We start from the raw sequence: 18,277 nt of genomic DNA on the forward strand, positions 1-18,277 counted from the left end.
TATGCATGCTCCCTGCTCATTTTGAGGGGGGACATGTCCTACTCCTGCAGAAATGGGGTGGTGCAAAACGATATTGAATTGGCCTTGACTCAGGGACCAGGCCCGCTCCTCCCCGCCCCCTCCACGATCTGGGACCATGACGTCAAGGTGGGCGGGCGGCGGCAGGTGCGTGGCCCACAGCCACTCCTTTAAGGCGGAGGGATCCAAGGGCGGGGCCCGGGCTGTGCTTCGCCTTATATAGGGCGGTCGGGGGCGTTCGGGAGCTCTCTTGAGTCACCCTCGCGCAGCCTAGGCTTGCCGTGCGAGTCGGACGTGGTCCGGGCCCACCACCCTGCTCTTTACTACTACTCGGCTTTCCCATCAAGGTAAGGCCGGGGCCTCTCGTCCCCGGCGGCTCCCCCGGGACGTCTACCCGTGGTCCCAGCCTCCATCTCCTCTGTCCCAAAGCCTCCTTCCTCGGCGGGGCGGCCTGTAGAGATAACGTGTCTAGAGGTTCGGGGTGGACCCCGGCGGACTTGCACCGCGAGGCTCCCCGGGGCGGGTGGATTTCCCCCGAGTGTGGGGTGGGGGTGCGGCCCGGCCAGGTGGTGGGCGGCCGCACGTGGTAGTCGCCGACCCGGGACGCTGCCATGTTTGCCCTCCACTTCCGGGCGCGGCTGCAGGGTCCGGTAGGGTCCGCGCGGTGGCGGGCTGCTCTGCGTGACTCAGCAAGGCCTGGGGAGGTTGGCCTGGCTGCCTCCCCCGGAGGCCGCCGGTACCAACGTGCTTGATTTTGGGGAGGGGTGCACAGCTCGGCAGGGACGCCGGAACCCACCGCGCTTTCCCTTTCCAGATCTTTCTGCCCTCCCAGTGGAGGGCGGGGGAGGAGAGACGGGGAGAGAGCAGGCAGGAGAAGATTCCTAGGTCCCTCCCTTGCTCCTCCCCTCCCCGGAGCTCAGATTGTTCTGGAAGCCTGGGCGCCCCGCCCCAGTGCCCGGATGCTGGGGCGGTGGGAGGGTTTCAATGGCGCCCCCTCCTCGTGTGGCTCTTGCCGACGCATGTCCGGCAGTGACGAGGGTCGCTGGACGGCTGGGCCACCATTTTACTTGGGTTCCGGCCTATGCAAGTCTGCACAGTGAGTGGTCACCGTGGAGCTTTTGATTTCTTTGTCCTGATTTAATTGCCCCGTGAGCGCCTCACTACAGCTTCTGGGTTCTCTTGCCCTGCTGGGTGGAATAAAATTAAAAAAGGCTGCTTTTTCTGTTAAAGTTGTTCCTCACCCCAATGAGGAAATTGTAGTTAAGGGGTGTGTGTACCAGGGGTTGCTTGAGCTTTTTTTATGTATTAACTTAGTCTGGATTGTTACCATATCGGCAGGTGTTCTGTTCAGAGTCAGTGAGCTATGCTCTGAACATGCCGCTGTTCAAGAGTTTCACTTTTGGGCATCTGTTCTGAAAACCCCATCTTTTAGGTTTTTTTCATTCTTTGTCTTGGCCACTGTAGCTTCAATGTCCTTTTTAAAAAAAAATGGCTGCTCTTGTCTCTTGGGGTTGGATACTTACCCAGACTAAAGAAGTTTGAGCTGGATATTAAAATGTGTGTCTATAATGGTCCTTAGTAGTAATTCTTTCATTCTTAGATGCCTGAGGAAGTGCACCATGGAGAGGAGGAGGTGGAGACCTTTGCCTTTCAGGCAGAAATTGCCCAGCTCATGTCCCTCATCATCAACACTTTCTATTCAAACAAGGAGATTTTCCTCCGCGAGTTGATCTCTAATGCTTCAGATGTGAGTATTCTGTTGTTGAGTTTCTAAGACTTCACAGAAGTGTGTGTAAAGCAGGCAGTGGGAGTGATTGACATTGATGTTGAAGGGGAAGGGACTGTTTGGACAAATAGAATAATCTGGCTTTTTGTGTTTGTACAGGCCCTGGACAAGATTCGGTATGAGAGCCTGACGGACCCTTCTAAGTTGGACAGCGGGAAAGAGCTGAAAATTGACATCATCCCCAACCCTCAGGAGCGCACGCTGACTTTGGTGGACACAGGCATTGGCATGACCAAGGCTGACCTCATTAATAACCTGGGAACCATTGCTAAGTCTGGCACGAAGGCGTTCATGGAGGCTCTCCAGGTGTGTGGCCTTTCATCCGCACCGTCCTCTAGTTTGTTACTGCTTAAGTTAAAACTTGTCTGTCTAGGGTATTACATATTAGGACACTTATTAGAAAAAAGGACAAGTGGTGCTCAGGTCAGGACAGCTTTGACCCCTAGATCTGTGGACATTGAACTGATTGTTACCTTGCACAGCAAGTGGTTATACTCGCACAAGAACCATGTTGCTGATCCTCTTCACTTCAAACCCTTTGCAGGCTGGTGCAGACATCTCCATGATCGGGCAGTTTGGTGTCGGATTCTACTCGGCCTATCTAGTGGCAGAGAAAGTGGTTGTGATCACAAAGCACAATGATGATGAGCAGTATGCCTGGGAGTCGTCTGCGGGTGGCTCCTTCACCGTCCGGGCAGACCATGGTGAGGCGGCAGGGTACACTGTGGGGAAAGTCAGAAACCTTAAAACGTTGTATTCTATAAAAGTACATTTTAAGGGGTGGTGAGTGCCAGCACTTGGGAAACAGGCAGTTGGGTGAGCTCTTAAGGCAAGCAAAGGCTACACAGGAATCTTAGCTTGCTTGAGACCAGGGACAAAAAAGTGTAGCTCTTCGTTCTTGTAATTTAATTTCAGCTTTTCATGTCTTGATCTATTCTCTGTAGGTGAGCCCATTGGCCGGGGTACCAAAGTGATCCTTCACCTCAAAGAAGACCAGACAGAGTACCTGGAGGAGAGGAGGGTCAAGGAAGTGGTGAAGAAACACTCGCAGTTCATAGGCTATCCCATCACCCTCTATGTGAGTATGGGCGTTTGCGCAGGCTAATGGCATTGGACCTTGCTGGTGCTGCATTCTCCATAATTAATTACATGTGTCATTGGTGATTTAGTTGGAGAAGGAACGGGAGAAGGAGATCAGTGATGACGAGGCAGAGGAAGAGAAAGGTGAGAAAGAGGAGGAAGATAAGGAGGATGAGGAGAAGCCTAAGATTGAAGATGTGGGGTCTGATGAGGAAGATGACAGCGGCAAAGACAAGAAAAAGAAAACAAAGAAGATCAAAGAGAAGTACATTGACCAGGAGGAGCTGAACAAGACAAAGCCTATCTGGACCAGAAACCCGGATGACATCACACAGGAGGAGTATGGGGAATTCTATAAGAGCCTCACCAATGATTGGGAGGACCACTTGGCAGTCAAGGTGAGAAGCCTTCCTTCCTCCGTGTTGTGTAAGGCGGGGTAGGTAGGCAGAAGCTGGAGGTGGTAAGGAATAACTGGCTCGACTGGTTGGTAGCTGGGACCTGAAAGCCACAGAAAGAACCATGTGACAACACTGGAGCTACTCAGAGCTAACAGTGGTTTCACATTCTCTTTCTGGTGGGAATCAGGGTGGCAGCCATATCTGACACTGGATTACTCTTCTCAATCACTCCCACTGTCATGGCCACCACCCTGATTATAGCCGGAGTTCTGCTTGGAGGGATACTTCTTGCTACCAGCATGCTGGGTTTATTTGTGATTAGGGCTGTTTTCCTAATCATAGGTTTCAGCAGTTTGGCACTTACAGTGTGCTGTCAGATGTTTGATACTGGGGCTTGAAGCAGTCCTGTCCTAAAATGTATTATTGGGTTCATTTCAGCACTTCTCGGTAGAAGGTCAGTTGGAATTCAGGGCATTGCTCTTCATTCCCCGGCGAGCTCCCTTTGACCTTTTTGAGAACAAGAAGAAGAAGAACAACATCAAATTGTATGTCCGCCGTGTGTTCATCATGGACAGCTGTGATGAGCTGATACCCGAGTACCTCAACTTTATCCGCGGTGTGGTTGACTCTGAGGACCTGCCCCTGAACATCTCCCGGGAGATGCTGCAGCAGAGCAAGATCCTGAAGGTCATCCGTAAGAACATCGTCAAGAAGTGCCTGGAGCTCTTCTCCGAGCTGGCCGAGGACAAGGAGAACTACAAGAAGTTCTACGAGGCCTTCTCCAAGAATTTAAAGGTAAGATGGACAAGTGTGCTCCAAATTACTTTGTATTTAGAGTGCTGTTTTTTCCAGCTTATTTATTTAGTTGGACTTTTTCTTTTAAAGCTTGGAATTCATGAAGATTCCACTAACCGTCGCCGCCTCTCTGAGCTCCTTCGCTATCACACCTCTCAGTCTGGAGATGAGATGACTTCCTTGTCAGAGTATGTGTCTCGCATGAAGGAGACCCAGAAGTCCATCTACTATATCACTGGTATGTCGGAAATTGGGTCTGAGTAAAGCTGCCTTGTGGACTTGGGAAAGGGGGAGATGGCGGGGTGGAGACCATGTGGCCATTGTTGTATTAATCCTGTAGGTGAGAGCAAAGAGCAAGTGGCCAACTCTGCCTTTGTGGAGCGAGTGCGGAAGCGGGGCTTCGAGGTGGTGTATATGACTGAGCCTATTGACGAGTACTGCGTGCAGCAGCTCAAGGAGTTTGATGGGAAGAGCCTGGTCTCAGTGACTAAGGAGGGCCTGGAGCTACCAGAGGACGAGGAAGAGAAGAAAAAAATGGAAGAGAGCAAGGCAAAGTTTGAGAATCTCTGCAAGCTCATGAAGGAGATCTTGGACAAGAAGGTTGAAAAGGTGACTCTCCCTTAACTAGAAATGTCAGGCAGCACAGACCGGGCACACAGACTAAACAGTAGTTATTCCATCTAATGTATGTAGGCAAGGAAAGGGCCTTCCTGTGTTGCCCAGGTTATCCTTGAATCCCTGTACTCAAGCCACCTTCAGTCTCCAGAGCACGTAGGGGGGTTAGTCCTGCCTGCCATTCTTAGCAACAAAAGTAAGGTTCTTTATACATAGCAGTTCCATTGTGGCCAAGGTACATCTTGTCATTGTTCTTGATTGTCCACAGGTGACAATCTCCAATAGGCTTGTGTCTTCCCCCTGCTGCATTGTGACAAGCACCTACGGCTGGACAGCCAACATGGAGCGGATCATGAAGGCCCAGGCACTGCGAGACAACTCTACGATGGGCTACATGATGGCCAAAAAACACCTGGAGATCAACCCTGACCACCCCATCGTGGAGACCCTGCGGCAGAAGGCTGAGGCAGACAAAAACGACAAAGCTGTCAAGGACCTGGTGGTGCTGCTGTTTGAAACTGCTCTGCTCTCCTCTGGTTTCTCACTTGAGGATCCCCAAACCCACTCCAACCGCATCTACCGCATGATTAAACTAGGCCTGGGTGAGACCTGGCTTTTGAGCTCCTGGTAGCAAGTTGTTGTACTGTCTGGACCTTTGGGCAGACTTAGTGCTGTGTGGCTTAAACTGTGTCTTTCTCTTTTAGGCATCGATGAAGATGAGGTCACTGCAGAGGAGCCCAGTGCTGCTGTTCCTGATGAGATCCCCCCGCTGGAAGGCGATGAGGATGCCTCTCGCATGGAAGAAGTGGATTAAAGCCTCCTGGAAGGAAGCCCTGCCCTCTGTATAGTATCCCCGTGGCTCCCCCAGCAGCCCTGACCCACCTGGCTCTCTGCTCATGTCTACAAGAATCTTCTATCCTGTCCTGTGCCTTAAGGCAGGAAGATCCCCTCCCACAGAATAGCAGGGTTGGGTGTTGTGTATTGTGGTTTTTTTGTTTGTTTTATTTTGTTCTAAAATTAAAAGTATGCAAAATAAAGAAGATGCAGTTTTATACAGTCCTGTTCTCCTTGTAACACTCAGGGCTTCCTGAGTTGTGTTGGAAGGTGATGAAAGGCACTTGTCAGTAGTTATATTAATGCCAACCAAAACACAGGGCCAAAGTCACTGCTGCAGTTTAATCAAATAAGAGCAAAAGGTGACATTTCCAAGTACCAAAACTTGGGCAGGAACACTGGGGCCCCAACTGGGCTGGGGGCCTTTGTCCCTTCTGGCACAGCACCATTCTCACTAGCCCCTAGTGGAACTGCAATACCTGTAAACAATTCTCTTCCCAGCTGGTGCCTGGTAGCCTCAAGGGTGTGTGCTATGAGCAAAGCCCTGGTGCTGGTTTGCTTGGCCACCAGCTAAGCCAAGATTTCGGAGACTGGGGGAGGAGCTCTGGGTCACCTCTAACCAAACACCCACAGCTGTCATTTCCATGAAGTGGGGGCTCTTAAGGCAAAAAGAGGCTGCCTCCAGGGCTCCAATCCTCTGCTGTATGCTGAGCCAGTGCCCCAGAAGATGAGGGTCTTTACTGCACTGCTCACACCTTCTGCACTGGGGGCTCAGTGGGCACAGCCTTCTTTCCCCGCTGCTTCCGGCCCCGGGCATAGACTCTGAGTAGGAGGGCAGTGAAGACCACAGCTACTCCCAGTCCCCCCACCACAGTGACAGTATGGCCATAGAGGAGGCAGGAGAGGAGGATGGCAACAGCCTGGCGCAGAGTCATGATGATGGTGAAGACAGCAGCTCCAAATTGTCCAATGGTGTAGAAGATGAAGAGCTGCCCAAAGGCAGAGCAGACGGAGAGGAGCAGAGCATGGAGGGCAAACTCACTGTGCCGCCCCATGAAGCGTGCCCCCTCCAGTAGGGCCCCCTGTTCCAGTAGTGAGCCTACTGTGAAAAGACAGGAGAATAAATTGACCCCAAACATCATCTGCACCGATGACATCTTATAGGCAAACAGGGCATCCTGCCAATTTGAGGTGAAGCTGTCGAAAGCAATATAGCCTGCCAGTAGGACCAAGCCAGAGAGTGTGGTGGCTGGAGAGCTTCTAGGCTCTGGTCCACTGGACAGAAGAAACATGCTCACTCCAATGGAGATGAGGCCGGCAGTCAGGTATTCCCAGTGTTCATAGCTGCGCCGGGACACCAGCTTTCCCATCATCATGACAGGGATCACCTTGGAGGCCTTCGCCAGCACCTGGGTAGGGAAGCTGACGAACTTAAGTGCTTCATACTGGCACCAGCTGCTAAGCACATTTGACAGACTGGCAAAGGAGTACCGGTACATGGGTGCACCATGACGGGGCTGCTTGCGCAGGACACAGTAGAGGCCTGCCACGACCAGCGCCAGCACTCGGTTCATCAGCACCAGGAACTGGGAGTCTGTGAAATGCTCTCCTGGTGATGTGGATGTGGCCCCGTAGCTGCCGGTCATCACTCTTTCCTGCAGTACGCCCCAAGTCAGATAGGACACCTGGAAGAGGGAGGGCGGAGAAGAGCGACGGTATAGAAGGAAAGGCAGAAGTCTCAGTTTCCCACTTCCTCGGAGTTGGTAGCATATGATGTAACTGACACTATCCTTTTGGTTCCTGAGGGAGGGGCCTTCTTTCCCAAGCTTTAGCTCATTTTATGGGGAATCAAATGGAGTTGCAAACACCATGACATCTGCTTTAAGACCAAACCCTGCCCTCCTTCATGATGCAAATCCATTAGAGCTGGCTCCACATACCATATAGAGTTTTATTTAGTTTGAACTAACTCAAAAAGAAACTGGGATGTTTGGAAGCGGGGGGTGGGGGGTGGGGGGGGCTGGACACTTGCAATTCAACATATATCTAAGGTGAGTTGGCCCCCACTCTGAACGCCCTGTGATAGCCTCACTCACAAAGAAATCCTACTGACAAAATTTTGGAGAAAGCCAAATATGGTGGTACACGCTGTTACCCCAGCTATTTGGAAGGAAGAAGCAGGAGGGTTGAAAGTGGTGGTGGCACATGCCTTTAACCCACTCTGTCCAGCACACTGGAGGCAGAGGCATTTATTTGGATCTCTGAGTTTGAGGCCAGCCTGGTATTGAGAGCAAGTTTCAGGACAGCCAGAGCCACTCGGAGAAAACAGCGAAGAAGAAGAAAAAAAATAAAGTTCAGGGCCTGTCTGAGCCTGTGAAACTGTCAAAACAGCGTGGTGGGTCATCAGTCCTAGCACTTGTAGAGCAGGGGGATCTCTGAGCTGGAGGCCAGCCTGGTCTATGTAGTGAGTTCTGGAGTAACTAGGGCTGCAGGGCGAGACCTTGTCTCAAAATAATAATGTGGGAAGCAGCTCTGGAGATACAAGTTTTGCTGGCGATTCCTCAAACTCACACTCAGATACAACATACAGACAGAGCAGAATATGGGCATAGGGAAAAAAAATACAACAACTCAGGCAGGCCTTCTTCCACACTGTAGAAGACATTGCATGGGTGCGCACGCGTGTGTACAGTGAACTTCCATTTCAATGCAGGTGTTGAAGGAAGCGCTGAAAGTTCACTTTCAGGACTGGGCTGTGTCCTGTAGGGACACAATCCAGACCCAAGCTAACAAACCTTTGGGGTGGGCAGGGCAAATTTGGTTTCATTAAGTCACTGGCTGTCTGTACCCAGCTTGGGAAGAGAAGGGGAGCCTGTCTTCTTACCTGGAGACCCGAGGCACAGAAAGCCAGCTTCAGGACCTGCCAAGACGGGGTGGATTCCACTGTCTCTGTCCGCGGAGCCAGGAGAACCTCATCAGGAGCCTTGGGCTCATTGCCAAACACACAGGCTTTCACCAGGGGGAAGCAGAGACCCCTGCCTGAAGAAGACACAGTCAAGGTCCACAGCCTCTGCAGAGCAGCCAGCCCGACCCGGTGTCTGACTTACTGGCCTCCCTCCCGGCCCAAGTCCCGCTCTGCCAACACCTGCAACCGGACTTCGCTCATCTCTCCACCCTCTGGCCACATTACCTGTCTCCAGGTAGTTCTTCCGTCTTAAGTACTGCACCAGGAGGTAGCCAGGTACCATAAAGCTGGCATAGCCCGCTACATTCAACAAGAAGCGGAAGAGCCACAGCTGTGTCCAGGACTGCGGAGGGGCTTCGGGTGACTCTCCACCTGCTCCCAAGGAAGGGAGTGTGGCGAGTACCACTACTGCCCACCATCTGCTGGGACAGCCGAAGCAACGATTAGGGTTGCAGCTCTTCCGCCTCTCTGCCCTCCGGAGGGGACTGTACCAGGGAAGTGCCCAGTGGCCTCCCCGCCCCCTCCGCTGCAGCCCAGAGGGACGGACAAAGAGCCTCTCTCTCCCTCTCTCTCGGGGGGTCCGGCGCAGGCCAGGCAGAACCTCCTCCCTTCTCGGGGGCGGCCCCGCCTGTCCAGCCACATAGGTCGCCTCTGTTCCCTTCAGCGCGCGGGCAGCTCAGGCCACAGGCAACCCCCACCCCCTTCCCGCTCCGAAGCGCCGCTGTCCCTCATCCCCTCCGCGCGACAATCCCCGAAGCCCCGCGAGGAGCGTAGGCCACAAGCCGCGTGCCCATCCACACGGGGCTCCCGACAGTGCCACGCGGATCTGCGGCTGGGGGACCCCCCCACCCCGCCTCCGGAGCCCTGGGGTCTCGGTCACGTGGCCCCGGGGTCTCGGTCACGTGGGCCATGGCTGCCCGAGCCCCCCACCTGGCGTCCATGGCCCAGCCGCGTGGGGCGGAGGGGGGACCGGGGAATGCGAGTCCCCGGGCCGCGCGCTCCCTCCGCTCCCTCTGCCGCCCGCTCCAGCAGCCAGCCAGTCAGCCAGCCAGCGGAAGTGCCGAGCTCTTCCCGCCTCCTCCCCGCCTCAGCCCCCTTCGCGGCACTCCGGCCACAGCGACCCCGCGCGGCCCGGAGGCAGACCAAGCCCGGTTCCCCTGGGGAACTCCAGTTGGGACTCCCTCCCTTTCCCAGCTTGCTTGGTCTCAGCCATCAACCCAACCCAACCCAATCCACACAGAGTGATGATGACCATTGCCACCTAGTGGACTGGGATTTTGAGTATCTGAGACCCAAATACTTCCTCTACGTTAGGGTTTTTGGGGTTTTGTGTGTGTGTGTGTGGGGGGGGGGGTTCGAGACAGGTTCTCTGTATAGCCCTGGCTGTCCTGGAACTCACTCTGTAGACCAGGCTGGCCTCGATCTCAGAAATTCGCCTGCCTCTGCCTCCCAAGTGCTCGGATTAAAGGCGTGCCCCACCACGCCGGGCAAAATGTGTATCCCAGGCTGGCCTCGAACTCCAGATCCTCCTGCCTCTGCCTCCTTAAGCAAATCCTACCGGCCTGCACAACCAGAACCGCCGTTAGTTTTTAAACAATGATGTCTCCTCCTTTTTTGGCTGCATCAGTAATCACCCCCCTAGTACCTGTGACGGTGACCTTCTAGGCTCTGTATGACCTGGTGCGTCCTCCTCGCCCACTTGCCCGACCTTGTAGAGTCCTGTTGGCCTGTTTTCAGTTCCTTTAATTCACCGGAGGCCTTCCCCAATGCTGTCTTTCCCCTTGCTCATCCTAAATCGCAATTTCAACGACACCCGCTTGAAGCTTCCCAAAGGATGATCCTTCGCCTGCTCCATTGTCCTCCTTCCTGCTAACGGTTTTCTTCCTTCCCAGTCACCCATTGCAACGTATTACCACATATTTAGTTGTTTATGCTTTTAATATCTGTCTCACTCACAGGATGCATTTGCTTAGTGCATATAAGCGCTAAGCATCGGAAACTATGTTGATTTATTTCTTCTCCTTCTTCGTGCGTGACCTAGCAGGGCCCTCAGTGTGTGGAGTCAAGGGGGGGTGGGGGTGGGGGGGAAAGGAAAGTTGCAACTCTCTTGTGATCAATGTCCTCAAGCTTTTCCAGGGACACGCCTGTGTCTCCATATTCTTCCTCCTCACTCTCCAGCCCGGGGCATTTCCACATGAAGATGTGCCTGTGTTGGCAGGAACCGCTTAGGTCTCCTACCATACCCAGCAAGGCCCTGTGCTTGCTCAGGGCTTGTTTCCTTCTCTCTGCCTTTACCCGGGAGTCAGGCCTGCCTATGCATACAACTGTAGAAGGGAAACGTTGTTGTTGTTGTTGTTTTTAAAGCCCCTCTCTTCCATTTTAGTGTCATATTAGAATAACTGCAAAGGTTCAGTTGGGAGCCTTATGTTTGAAGTCTTTAGATAACTTTGTGGTAGCCCGCTGCCACCAGACCTATAATCCCAGCTACTCAGGAGGCTGAGACAGGAAGATCCCAGTTCAAAGATGACTGCCTGGGCTACAGAGTGAGTTCCAGGCCATCTCTGGCAACTCATTGAGATCCCATAATAACATAAAAAATGAAAAGAGGGCTGGGGACACAGCTCCATGATAGTAAGCTTGCCTACCGCTGGGGAGGCTCTAGGTTCACACCCCAGTGCCAAACACACTCACAAAGGTATTTTAGGTCAGTTTGCTCATTCCCATTTTCCTGGTAGCTGGCAATTTCAGCCCATGCCATCTTCAACAGAAGCGAGGAGGCTTCCTTCAGGATACCAGTGGCTTCGAGGGTCTTTCAAGAATCTCCATCCAGGCCACCTGGGAAGTCCTTCCTTCCAGATCGGCTCTTCCTCATCTGCAATCCTTCATCTCATTTTAGGACTATGCTAGCCCCAGGACCAGCATCAACAGACGGGCGATATTGCTTGGGTCCCAACTGCAGCAGCTGCGGATCCAGCTTCCAGGTGGGAAGCGGTGGGGACCCATCCGAGCTTCAGTCAGTACATAGCAGTGGTTTGCCGGAGATTTTCAGGTCATCAAAGGGCAAATAAGAAAGGAGCTGAGTGAGAGAGAGAGAAAACAGAGGGAAGCAGAGTTAATGCCTTAAGTGATGGCAGCAGGGATGGCAGCAGGGACCTGGGCAAGCAGAAGGCCAGGTAGTGAGAGACCTGGGCATGGCAGAGACCCGAAGCTTAGACAAGATCTAAGATAAGCCATGCAGAATATCTGAGCTAGGAGTGACCTTACAGTACAGTATGTCCATTGGCACTATGTCTACACAGTGGCTGTTGCTGGGGTTAGGGTTGGGGTGTGGAAGGGTTTTGGATACTTTAGCTTGTTTTTTTGAGTCAGGATCTTACTCTGTAGACCAGGCTGGCCTTAAACTCACAGAGATCAGCCTGGCTTTGCCTCTCAAGTGCTGGGATTAAAAGCATGTGCCAGCATATCTGGATGAATATTTTTTTTTTGTTTTTGTTTTTGTTTTTTCGAGACAGGGTTTCTCTGTGCAGCCCTGGCTATCCTGGAACTCACTCTGTAGACCAGGCTGGCTTCGAACTCAGAGATCTACCTGTGTCTGCCTCCCAAGTGCTGGGATTAAAGGCGTGCGCCACCACTGCCCGGCAAATATCTTTTTTAAGGTATAGAAAAATGTGAGTTTTGTCTCTTTATAATAAAGGGGGAGGGGCAGGAGAGATGGCTCAGTAGTTAAGAGCACTGGCTGCTCTCCCAGAGGTACTGAGTTCAATTCCCAGCAACCACATAGTAGCTTACAACCATCTGTAATGGGATCCAGTGCCCTCTTCTGGTGTGTCTGAAGACAGTGACAATGTACTCACATACATAAAAATGAGTAAATCTTAAACAAAAAATTAAAAAAAAAAGTCTAAGACCTGAAAACCCTGGGTATCTATTTACATGCTGAAGACATTTGCTTCAAGACACGTGCGACGTGTGGAGGCGTTACTCCTCCTGTCCTCTCTCCCAGGCCTCACTATGGCATTGTCTTCGGTCTGGTTAGCTTCACAGTCACTCCTGTTGGAATCCCATGTTTGGGCTCCTTGGGCTTAACCAGCTTAGGGAACTGGTTGTAGGCTGGAGGGGAGAGGGCGGGCAAATACAGCCCAATATGTCACAGTTGGTAAAAAAAAAAAAAAAGTAGTTCTGTTCCACCCCCAGCAGTTTTAGGGGGTTGAGGGTACTCATGTAGCTTAGGCTGGCCTTGAACTTGCTATGTAGATGAAGACGACCTTCAGTTTTGATCCTTTCCCTCCATTTCCTAAGTGCTTAAATAACAGGCATGCTCCACTATACATGTGGTGCTGGGTGTTGAACCCAGCACCTCTTACATGCTAGGTTAGCACTCTGTCAACCAAGTTAAACCCTCCAGCCTGACTGCGGCACTGTTAACTGGTGAGCATCCTTTGCCTAATGCATGTGCCTAACTCTGTTATGGGTGAGAGGCTCTGCAAGGCAGATGGTGCGGGTGCGTCTCTTACGTCCTCAGCCAGGTCCTGGGGTGTCTCATCTTCTACATTCAGCAGCAGAGAGTCAGCACCGGCCTCACACAGAGTGGATGAGATGCTATTGAGGCCCCGGCCAGCTGCCAGGTGCAAAGGTGTGCACCCGTTAAGCATGCGGGCATCTACCCGGGCACCGGCCTGGAGCAGAAACTGCACCAGGCTGCGCTCCTGGGTTTCCACAGCCAGGTGCAGGGCAGTCTTTCCACTCGTGCCCTCCTGCAATGAACAGAGATGTCAGCTATGCATATGATGAGGTAGCATGCTGAGCATGCGCGCCGGAGATGGCATGTCAACATGTTTGATGCTGCCAGGGGACCTGTAGCTAGACCAGGAGGTGGCAGGTGCTGGACCAGGTGGTGGCAGGTGCTGGACCAGGTGGGGCCCTGATTGGTGGACCAGGTGGACCAGGTGGAACCTCACCTGTACATCAATGTCGGCTCCATTCTGAAGCAACAGTTCTATGAGCGGTTGGTTCCTCTGCAATGTGGCGATGTGGAGACAGGCCAGACCTGGGGTGGAGGAGGGAGGGGACTGCTATTTGGTACCCTGCCCTTCAGCCTCAAGGGACCCCTGCCTACTCAATGCCTCTAATCACAGGACTATTGAAATACCCCTCCCAAAAATCCCCTCAGAGGTCTGAGAGGAAAGGAACTCAAAGTTTCCACTTTTTCGATCATGTTACTGAAACTTTTATGCTTCAAGGGTCAGGCTGCTGAGCGACAGCCCCAATCACAACACGGCCTTCCAGTGCACACACCCACCCCTGCTAACTCTAGACTTTTACCTTCAAGCCCAGGCGAGGTTCTTCAGAGCTATCTGGGGATCCTCATGGCTCCAGTCTCTACCCAGGGGTCACCTCTTCCTTTCTGCCCCAGGGCTTTTATTTTGCTATCCCCCTTCTGGCCTAGACCCTCCTTTGTTTCTCCAACCTTACTTATAATAATAGAGATTTAGATTAAAATATACATCCTCTGTCTCTTTTGAGTCTCTGTTCAAAGGCTCCTGACTCTGACTGTCCCTACAAAAAAATCCCTCCAACCCTGCCACATCCCAGTTCTTCTCCTCCTGGTCCACCACAGCACCCACTTCCTTTACACACACACACACACACACACACACACACACACACACACACTTCACAGTGTGCTGTTTACTATCTGTCTCGCATTTCCGTGGTCCTGCTCACAGGTGTAGGTTCTCCTCCCACCTTGCCAGTTCTTCAGTTGGAGGTCCAGGGGATGAGAAGGCTGTCTGCCTGGCTCTGGCTGCTCCTCCAGCAGACAGCACGCGCAGGCCAGATTCTGGCGCCGACAGGCCACATGCAGGGCCGTGTCACCGTGCTGGTCCTGCAGAATTCGGCTGGCCCCCTTCAGCACCAGCGCCCGGACAACATCTGGCTGATCCAGGTGAACGGCCAGATGCAGTGCTGTCTGTAGGCATAGAGGGGTCACAGGGTCACAGAACCTCTGCAGCTGGCTCCTACCCCTGAGGACATGTGGGAATACAACCACCTCCAACTCCCAGGAGCCTCTCTAAAGGTTACTATAAGGGTCATAGTTGGGTCTTCTGTGAAATTACTCCTGAACCCCTCCCCAAATGCTTGGGACCCCAGTTCTGGAAGTAAGATGAGGGAAACAGGGCCTTGCTCTTAATCCTTCATCCCTGGGGAAGTCTGTATCATCCTCCAGGGTTTCTCTGCAGGGGCTGGGGGAGGGGAGGAAAGACAGAGGAGCCAGGGCCTCTCCCTGACAACTGCCCCCATTCAGGCTCAGCTGTCATCTCTTATATTCAGCCTTTCTTGCCTGTCCCACAAAGACGCCAGACCCCACTGAATCTGGTAAGGTCTTCAATACACTTGTCATCGTGCTGTATAATCAGGTGCCAGTGACGAGTCTGTGGGCACCTTGTGCATGGGCAGACGCTGCTTCCTCCGTATGTATCTTTGTATTGCAGCTTCTGGCGCTGTGTCTGGCAGAGGGTTTGGCCGCTGGGGATGGCAACAGGCACCTGGGCATAGCCTTCTCTCTCTACTCACCTGGTAAAGGTTGTTCTGAATGTCCAGGACTTCCTGGGGCAGGAAAGCCAAGCAACAGAATAGCACTGACGGGGCTTCGTGAATCACTGCCAGGTGGAGCAGCCTGGAGCAGGAGAGGGCTAGGGTCAGAGCCCAGGTCAGAGGCGATAAGCTGGTGTCTTGGGGTTAGAAATGAATACGTCGACCTCTTAACTAGCTACCCACAACCAAGCAGGTGCAGGAAGTGAGAGTTTGGGCCAGGAAGTGAGGGGTTGATACAGGAAGCCAGGATTCTGGAGGTGGGAGCTCCAAGCTCGGATGGCTGGACCCGTGGAGGGCCTTGGCTGGGGGTGGACCTGTGGGCAGGGTGCTGACAGGACAAGGGCCTTCCTGTCCACCATGCCTACACCCAGCTCCCTTCTGCCCCCAGGGCCTTGCCAGGCCAGCTGCAGCTCAAAGCTAAACCGAAAGCTGCCAGAGAAACACAGAGGGGGTTTCCAGGGCTGAGCTACCCACCTCCCCACAACAGGGAGGACAGGAGGAGGCCGATGTGGGGTTCCCCCAGCGACTCAATGTCACACACTCCAAGGAGCCAGCATGGCATTTGGAACTGCTGCCTTACCCATTAGTCAAGCGGGCCATTCCACACAAGCCATCATATGGGGTCTGGTCACAAACCCTTTCCTAGGTACAGCTCCAAGGGGGAATTTGGTGCAGTGCAGAAAATGGGTTTGATGGGGCAGGGGCGGGGGGTGGTGATGGGAGTTGTAAGTTAGGGCCAACAGGGCAGTTGGGATGGGAAGTTCCAGTCTTGGGGTTTCCCCACATCAGGTGGGGAAAATGAAAGCCAGGGTTAGATGGTCTAGACCTGGACAGCTGCCTTGGGGCAACTTGGCTAAAGGCCTGTCTGAGCTAGGGAGGGGGATACTTAGGCAGGAGGGGGGCAAACTTTTGCTGTAGGCAGGCAGTAGAGGAGGCCAGGAGAGAGTGACGGAGGGAGGGAGGAACCACTGTGGAAATCCCCTCGGCCAGGGCCTGCTCTCTGGGTCACATTCCTGCAGCCACCTCCCTCTCTCCCTCAGTCTCCCCTCCTCCTGCCCACTTCCTTTTCCCACTTCCATACTTCCCACAGTCCAGCCACCTCCAAAGGAGGGAAGATGTCTGCTGGGGGCTGGGAGTGGGGGGCTGATGCTTCTCCCCATACACACTGGACCTGTCTCTAAGCAGAGCGTGTCAAGGCTGCATGCAGCTCAGGGGCTAACTGTGGAGGGCGCGGTGGCCCGAGAAGCTGTGCACAAAGCTCCCAGAACTCTGAGGTCCTGGCCTAAGGGTTGTGACTGGCACCTGAAATACAAAAGGCCTCTCTCCCGCTCACAGGATGGAGACTATCTTTGCTAGTGCCCACCCAAGACCCCTACATCTCCAACAAGCAGGTCAGGACAGGTACCCCCTGCATCCCAGCGTCTCTCTCATCTAGCTAGCACTCCAGCTGCCCCTGCTCTAACACCCACAAAGCCCAGTCACCTCTTCTGCACTTGACACCTACACACTTGATAGCCTCACAGTCCAGCTGCACCTGATTCCAGCTGGGCCTAAGGGAGAAAAGGGAGATCAAGAAACTGGACAGCAAGAAGAATTTGGGGGAGCTCAGGAGGTAGCTGCTGGGGAGGCTGAGGCCAAGCCATTACTTCCCTTTTCTCAGCAGAGGAGGAAGTGAGCTGGGGCAGCCAGCTGGCTATTCTGTTTGTTGGGGGCAAAAATTCTCAGTCTAGTCCCTCTTTTGGAACCACTTTCAAATGGGCATCCAGGTAGCACCGTTAAGCCAGGCTTCCTGAGCTCAGATAACAACCTGTAATCCTGGTGTAGTCTTTTTTCCCCCCTCTGGTTAGGGTGTTCTGAAGTTAGGCACTGGTATCCCAAATATTGAGCAAACAGGGACATCCCTTCCCCCAACAAGAAAAACAAAAACTGAATTGGTTGCGGGGGAATTCCTCTTCCCAGGAGTGGGTCACTAGTAGATTTTCAAGACTGTGGCTGGTGTTCTAGGTTACAAGGGCCCTGCTATCCTGTCCACTCCCAAAAGGGGTGATGATGTCTGGTTTTTGGTCTGAACCTGGCTACAGCTTAAAAGCAAGCTGCAAGTTAAGTTTGGAGTTTGGAGAAGGGGGCTGGCCCTTCCAGGGCAGGTGCTGTGAGGGTCTGTCCTCTCGGGTGATGAAGTGGTAGTGGTAGCCCAGCCAGTTGCAGCTCGGAGGGAGGCTCTGACTGAGCATCCTGTCTCAGCCTAGCCAGTTTACTCACGTGTCTCCATCCTCAGAGATGTATGTGAGTGCCTCGAGTTGTTGAGGGCTCAGCACCCCCGCGGGGGGCAGCAGCGATCCTGGGGCGGGAGGGCTTGGATCCTTGGCTTCGGGTTTCTCCAGTAAGGGGAAAGACTCAGTGAGAGAGGAGGAGGCATAGGTGGAGTCCGCTCGCTCTCCATCCACATCTTCTTTCTCTGGTTCCTTGTGGGTCCCCGGAGCATGGCTCCAAGGCTGTGGGCAGCCGCTTTGCGATGATCCGGAGCTTGGGGCCGCAGTAGGTTCAGGCAGGGAGCGCAGAGAGCGCAGCGACTCTATGCCGGAGTCACACTGGCTATCGTCCGCCTCGTCCGGCCCCTTCCGCGCATCCGACATGCCGGCCGCGCCAGCCCGGGGTCCAGGGTCCAGCGGGATCTAACTCTGAGGTGTGCCGCGCGCTTTTCCGGGTTTGTGTGTCCGCCTAACAGAACCAGGGTCACTCTCCGAGCGGCTTCATTACCTGGCTGTGCAGGCGCGGGGAGCGGATGAGAAAAGCGAGAGGTCCAGGGCGCCGGCCAGGTCCACCGCAGCGGGTGCTTTGGGCAGCTGAACGGTCCCTAGTTAGGTCTTCTCTGTCGCCCCGCCCCCGGACCCAAGAAGTGGCCCGCAGCCACTGCCACGCCCACAGCCCCGCCCTCAAAGGAGCTTCCGGGTAGAGCCCCGCCCCTCCGGAATCCCCCTGTTTGCTGCTTGCGTAGGCAGGGAGTCTCTGGTTACCAGTCTTGACTCACTCCTGCGTGGATTGTTTCGCCCATTCATTCATTCATTCACTCATTCTTCCCCTTCCCTTTTATTTCATTCACTAATTCCGTGCATTTGTTTGTTCCTTCTTTTTAGTTCCGTGGTGTCTTCATTCATTTATTCATTCAATTGTTTAAAAAGTGTATTTTTTAAA

The 18,277-nt window shown here is 53.5% G+C and overlaps 3 protein-coding genes across 4 annotated transcripts; 1 reads left to right on the top strand and 2 right to left on the bottom strand.

The window, feature by feature from the left end:
* Positions 1-210: 210 nt before the first annotated feature.
* Positions 211-5,744, top strand: Hsp90ab1 (heat shock protein 90 alpha family class B member 1). Its single transcript, XM_021149054.3, has 11 exons — positions 211-365; positions 1,619-1,765; positions 1,904-2,110; positions 2,349-2,508; positions 2,749-2,882; positions 2,974-3,282; positions 3,721-4,077; positions 4,168-4,315; positions 4,418-4,686; positions 4,961-5,294; positions 5,397-5,744. The coding sequence occupies exons 2-11, from the start codon at positions 1,619-1,621 to the stop codon at positions 5,504-5,506; spliced, it is 2,175 nt and encodes a 724-aa protein (XP_021004713.1). The 5' UTR covers positions 211-365; the 3' UTR covers positions 5,507-5,744.
* Positions 5,745-5,849: 105 nt separating this feature from the next.
* Positions 5,850-9,542, bottom strand: Slc35b2 (solute carrier family 35 member B2). The gene is made up of 4 exons (XM_021149055.2): positions 9,422-9,542; positions 8,717-8,910; positions 8,411-8,565; positions 5,850-7,211 (listed from the first exon to the last, which is right to left on the bottom strand). Exons 1-4 carry the CDS (start codon positions 9,430-9,432, stop codon positions 6,276-6,278), a joined length of 1,296 nt encoding a protein of 431 aa, XP_021004714.1. The 5' UTR covers positions 9,433-9,542; the 3' UTR covers positions 5,850-6,275.
* An 889-nt stretch (positions 9,543-10,431) lies between these two features.
* Positions 10,432-17,966, bottom strand: Nfkbie (NFKB inhibitor epsilon). 2 transcript variants are annotated; one of them, XM_021149222.3, is made up of 6 exons: positions 17,345-17,966; positions 15,065-15,167; positions 14,237-14,459; positions 13,450-13,538; positions 13,006-13,245; positions 10,432-11,499 (listed from the first exon to the last, which is right to left on the bottom strand). In XM_021149222.3, the coding sequence occupies exons 1-6, from the start codon at positions 17,716-17,718 to the stop codon at positions 11,413-11,415; spliced, it is 1,116 nt and encodes a 371-aa protein (XP_021004881.1). In that variant the 5' UTR covers positions 17,719-17,966; the 3' UTR covers positions 10,432-11,412. The 2 variants fall into 2 exon arrangements, with proteins under 2 accessions (XP_021004881.1, XP_021004880.1); XM_021149221.2 differs by having other exon boundaries at positions 10,432-11,567.
* Positions 17,967-18,277: the final 311 nt, after the last annotated feature.

This window comes from Mus caroli, unplaced genomic scaffold, assembly GCF_978045245.1.
Source record: "Mus caroli unplaced genomic scaffold, Mus_caroli_1 scaffold_18, whole genome shotgun sequence".
Lineage (NCBI taxonomy): Eukaryota > Metazoa > Chordata > Mammalia > Rodentia > Muridae > Mus > Mus caroli.

Excerpts from the sequence above, each read along its gene's own strand:
- Nfkbie (XM_021149222.3), bottom strand. The coding sequence starts at position 17,718 with ATGTCGGATGCGCGGAAGGGGCCGGACGAGGCGGACGATAGCCAGTGT. Across the intron at positions 15,168-17,344 it reads ATCTCTGAGGATGGAGACAC|GCTGCTCCACCTGGCAGTGA; the intron begins GTGAGTAAACTG and ends CTCCTGCTCCAG. Across the intron at positions 14,460-15,064 it reads TTCAGAACAACCTTTACCAG|ACAGCACTGCATCTGGCCGT; the intron begins GTGAGTAGAGAG and ends CTATGCCTACAG.
- Slc35b2 (XM_021149055.2), bottom strand. Across the intron at positions 8,566-8,716 it reads GAAGAACTACCTGGAGACAG|GCAGGGGTCTCTGCTTCCCC; the intron begins GTAATGTGGCCA and ends TGTCTTCTTCAG. Across the intron at positions 7,212-8,410 it reads TCTGTGCCTCGGGTCTCCAG|GTGTCCTATCTGACTTGGGG; the intron begins GTAAGAAGACAG and ends TCCCTCTTCCAG.
- Hsp90ab1 (XM_021149054.3), top strand. The coding sequence starts at position 1,619 with ATGCCTGAGGAAGTGCACCATGGAGAGGAGGAGGTGGAGACCTTTGCC. Across the intron at positions 1,766-1,903 it reads TGATCTCTAATGCTTCAGAT|GCCCTGGACAAGATTCGGTA; the intron begins GTGAGTATTCTG and ends GTGTTTGTACAG. Across the intron at positions 2,509-2,748 it reads CACCGTCCGGGCAGACCATG|GTGAGCCCATTGGCCGGGGT; the intron begins GTGAGGCGGCAG and ends TATTCTCTGTAG.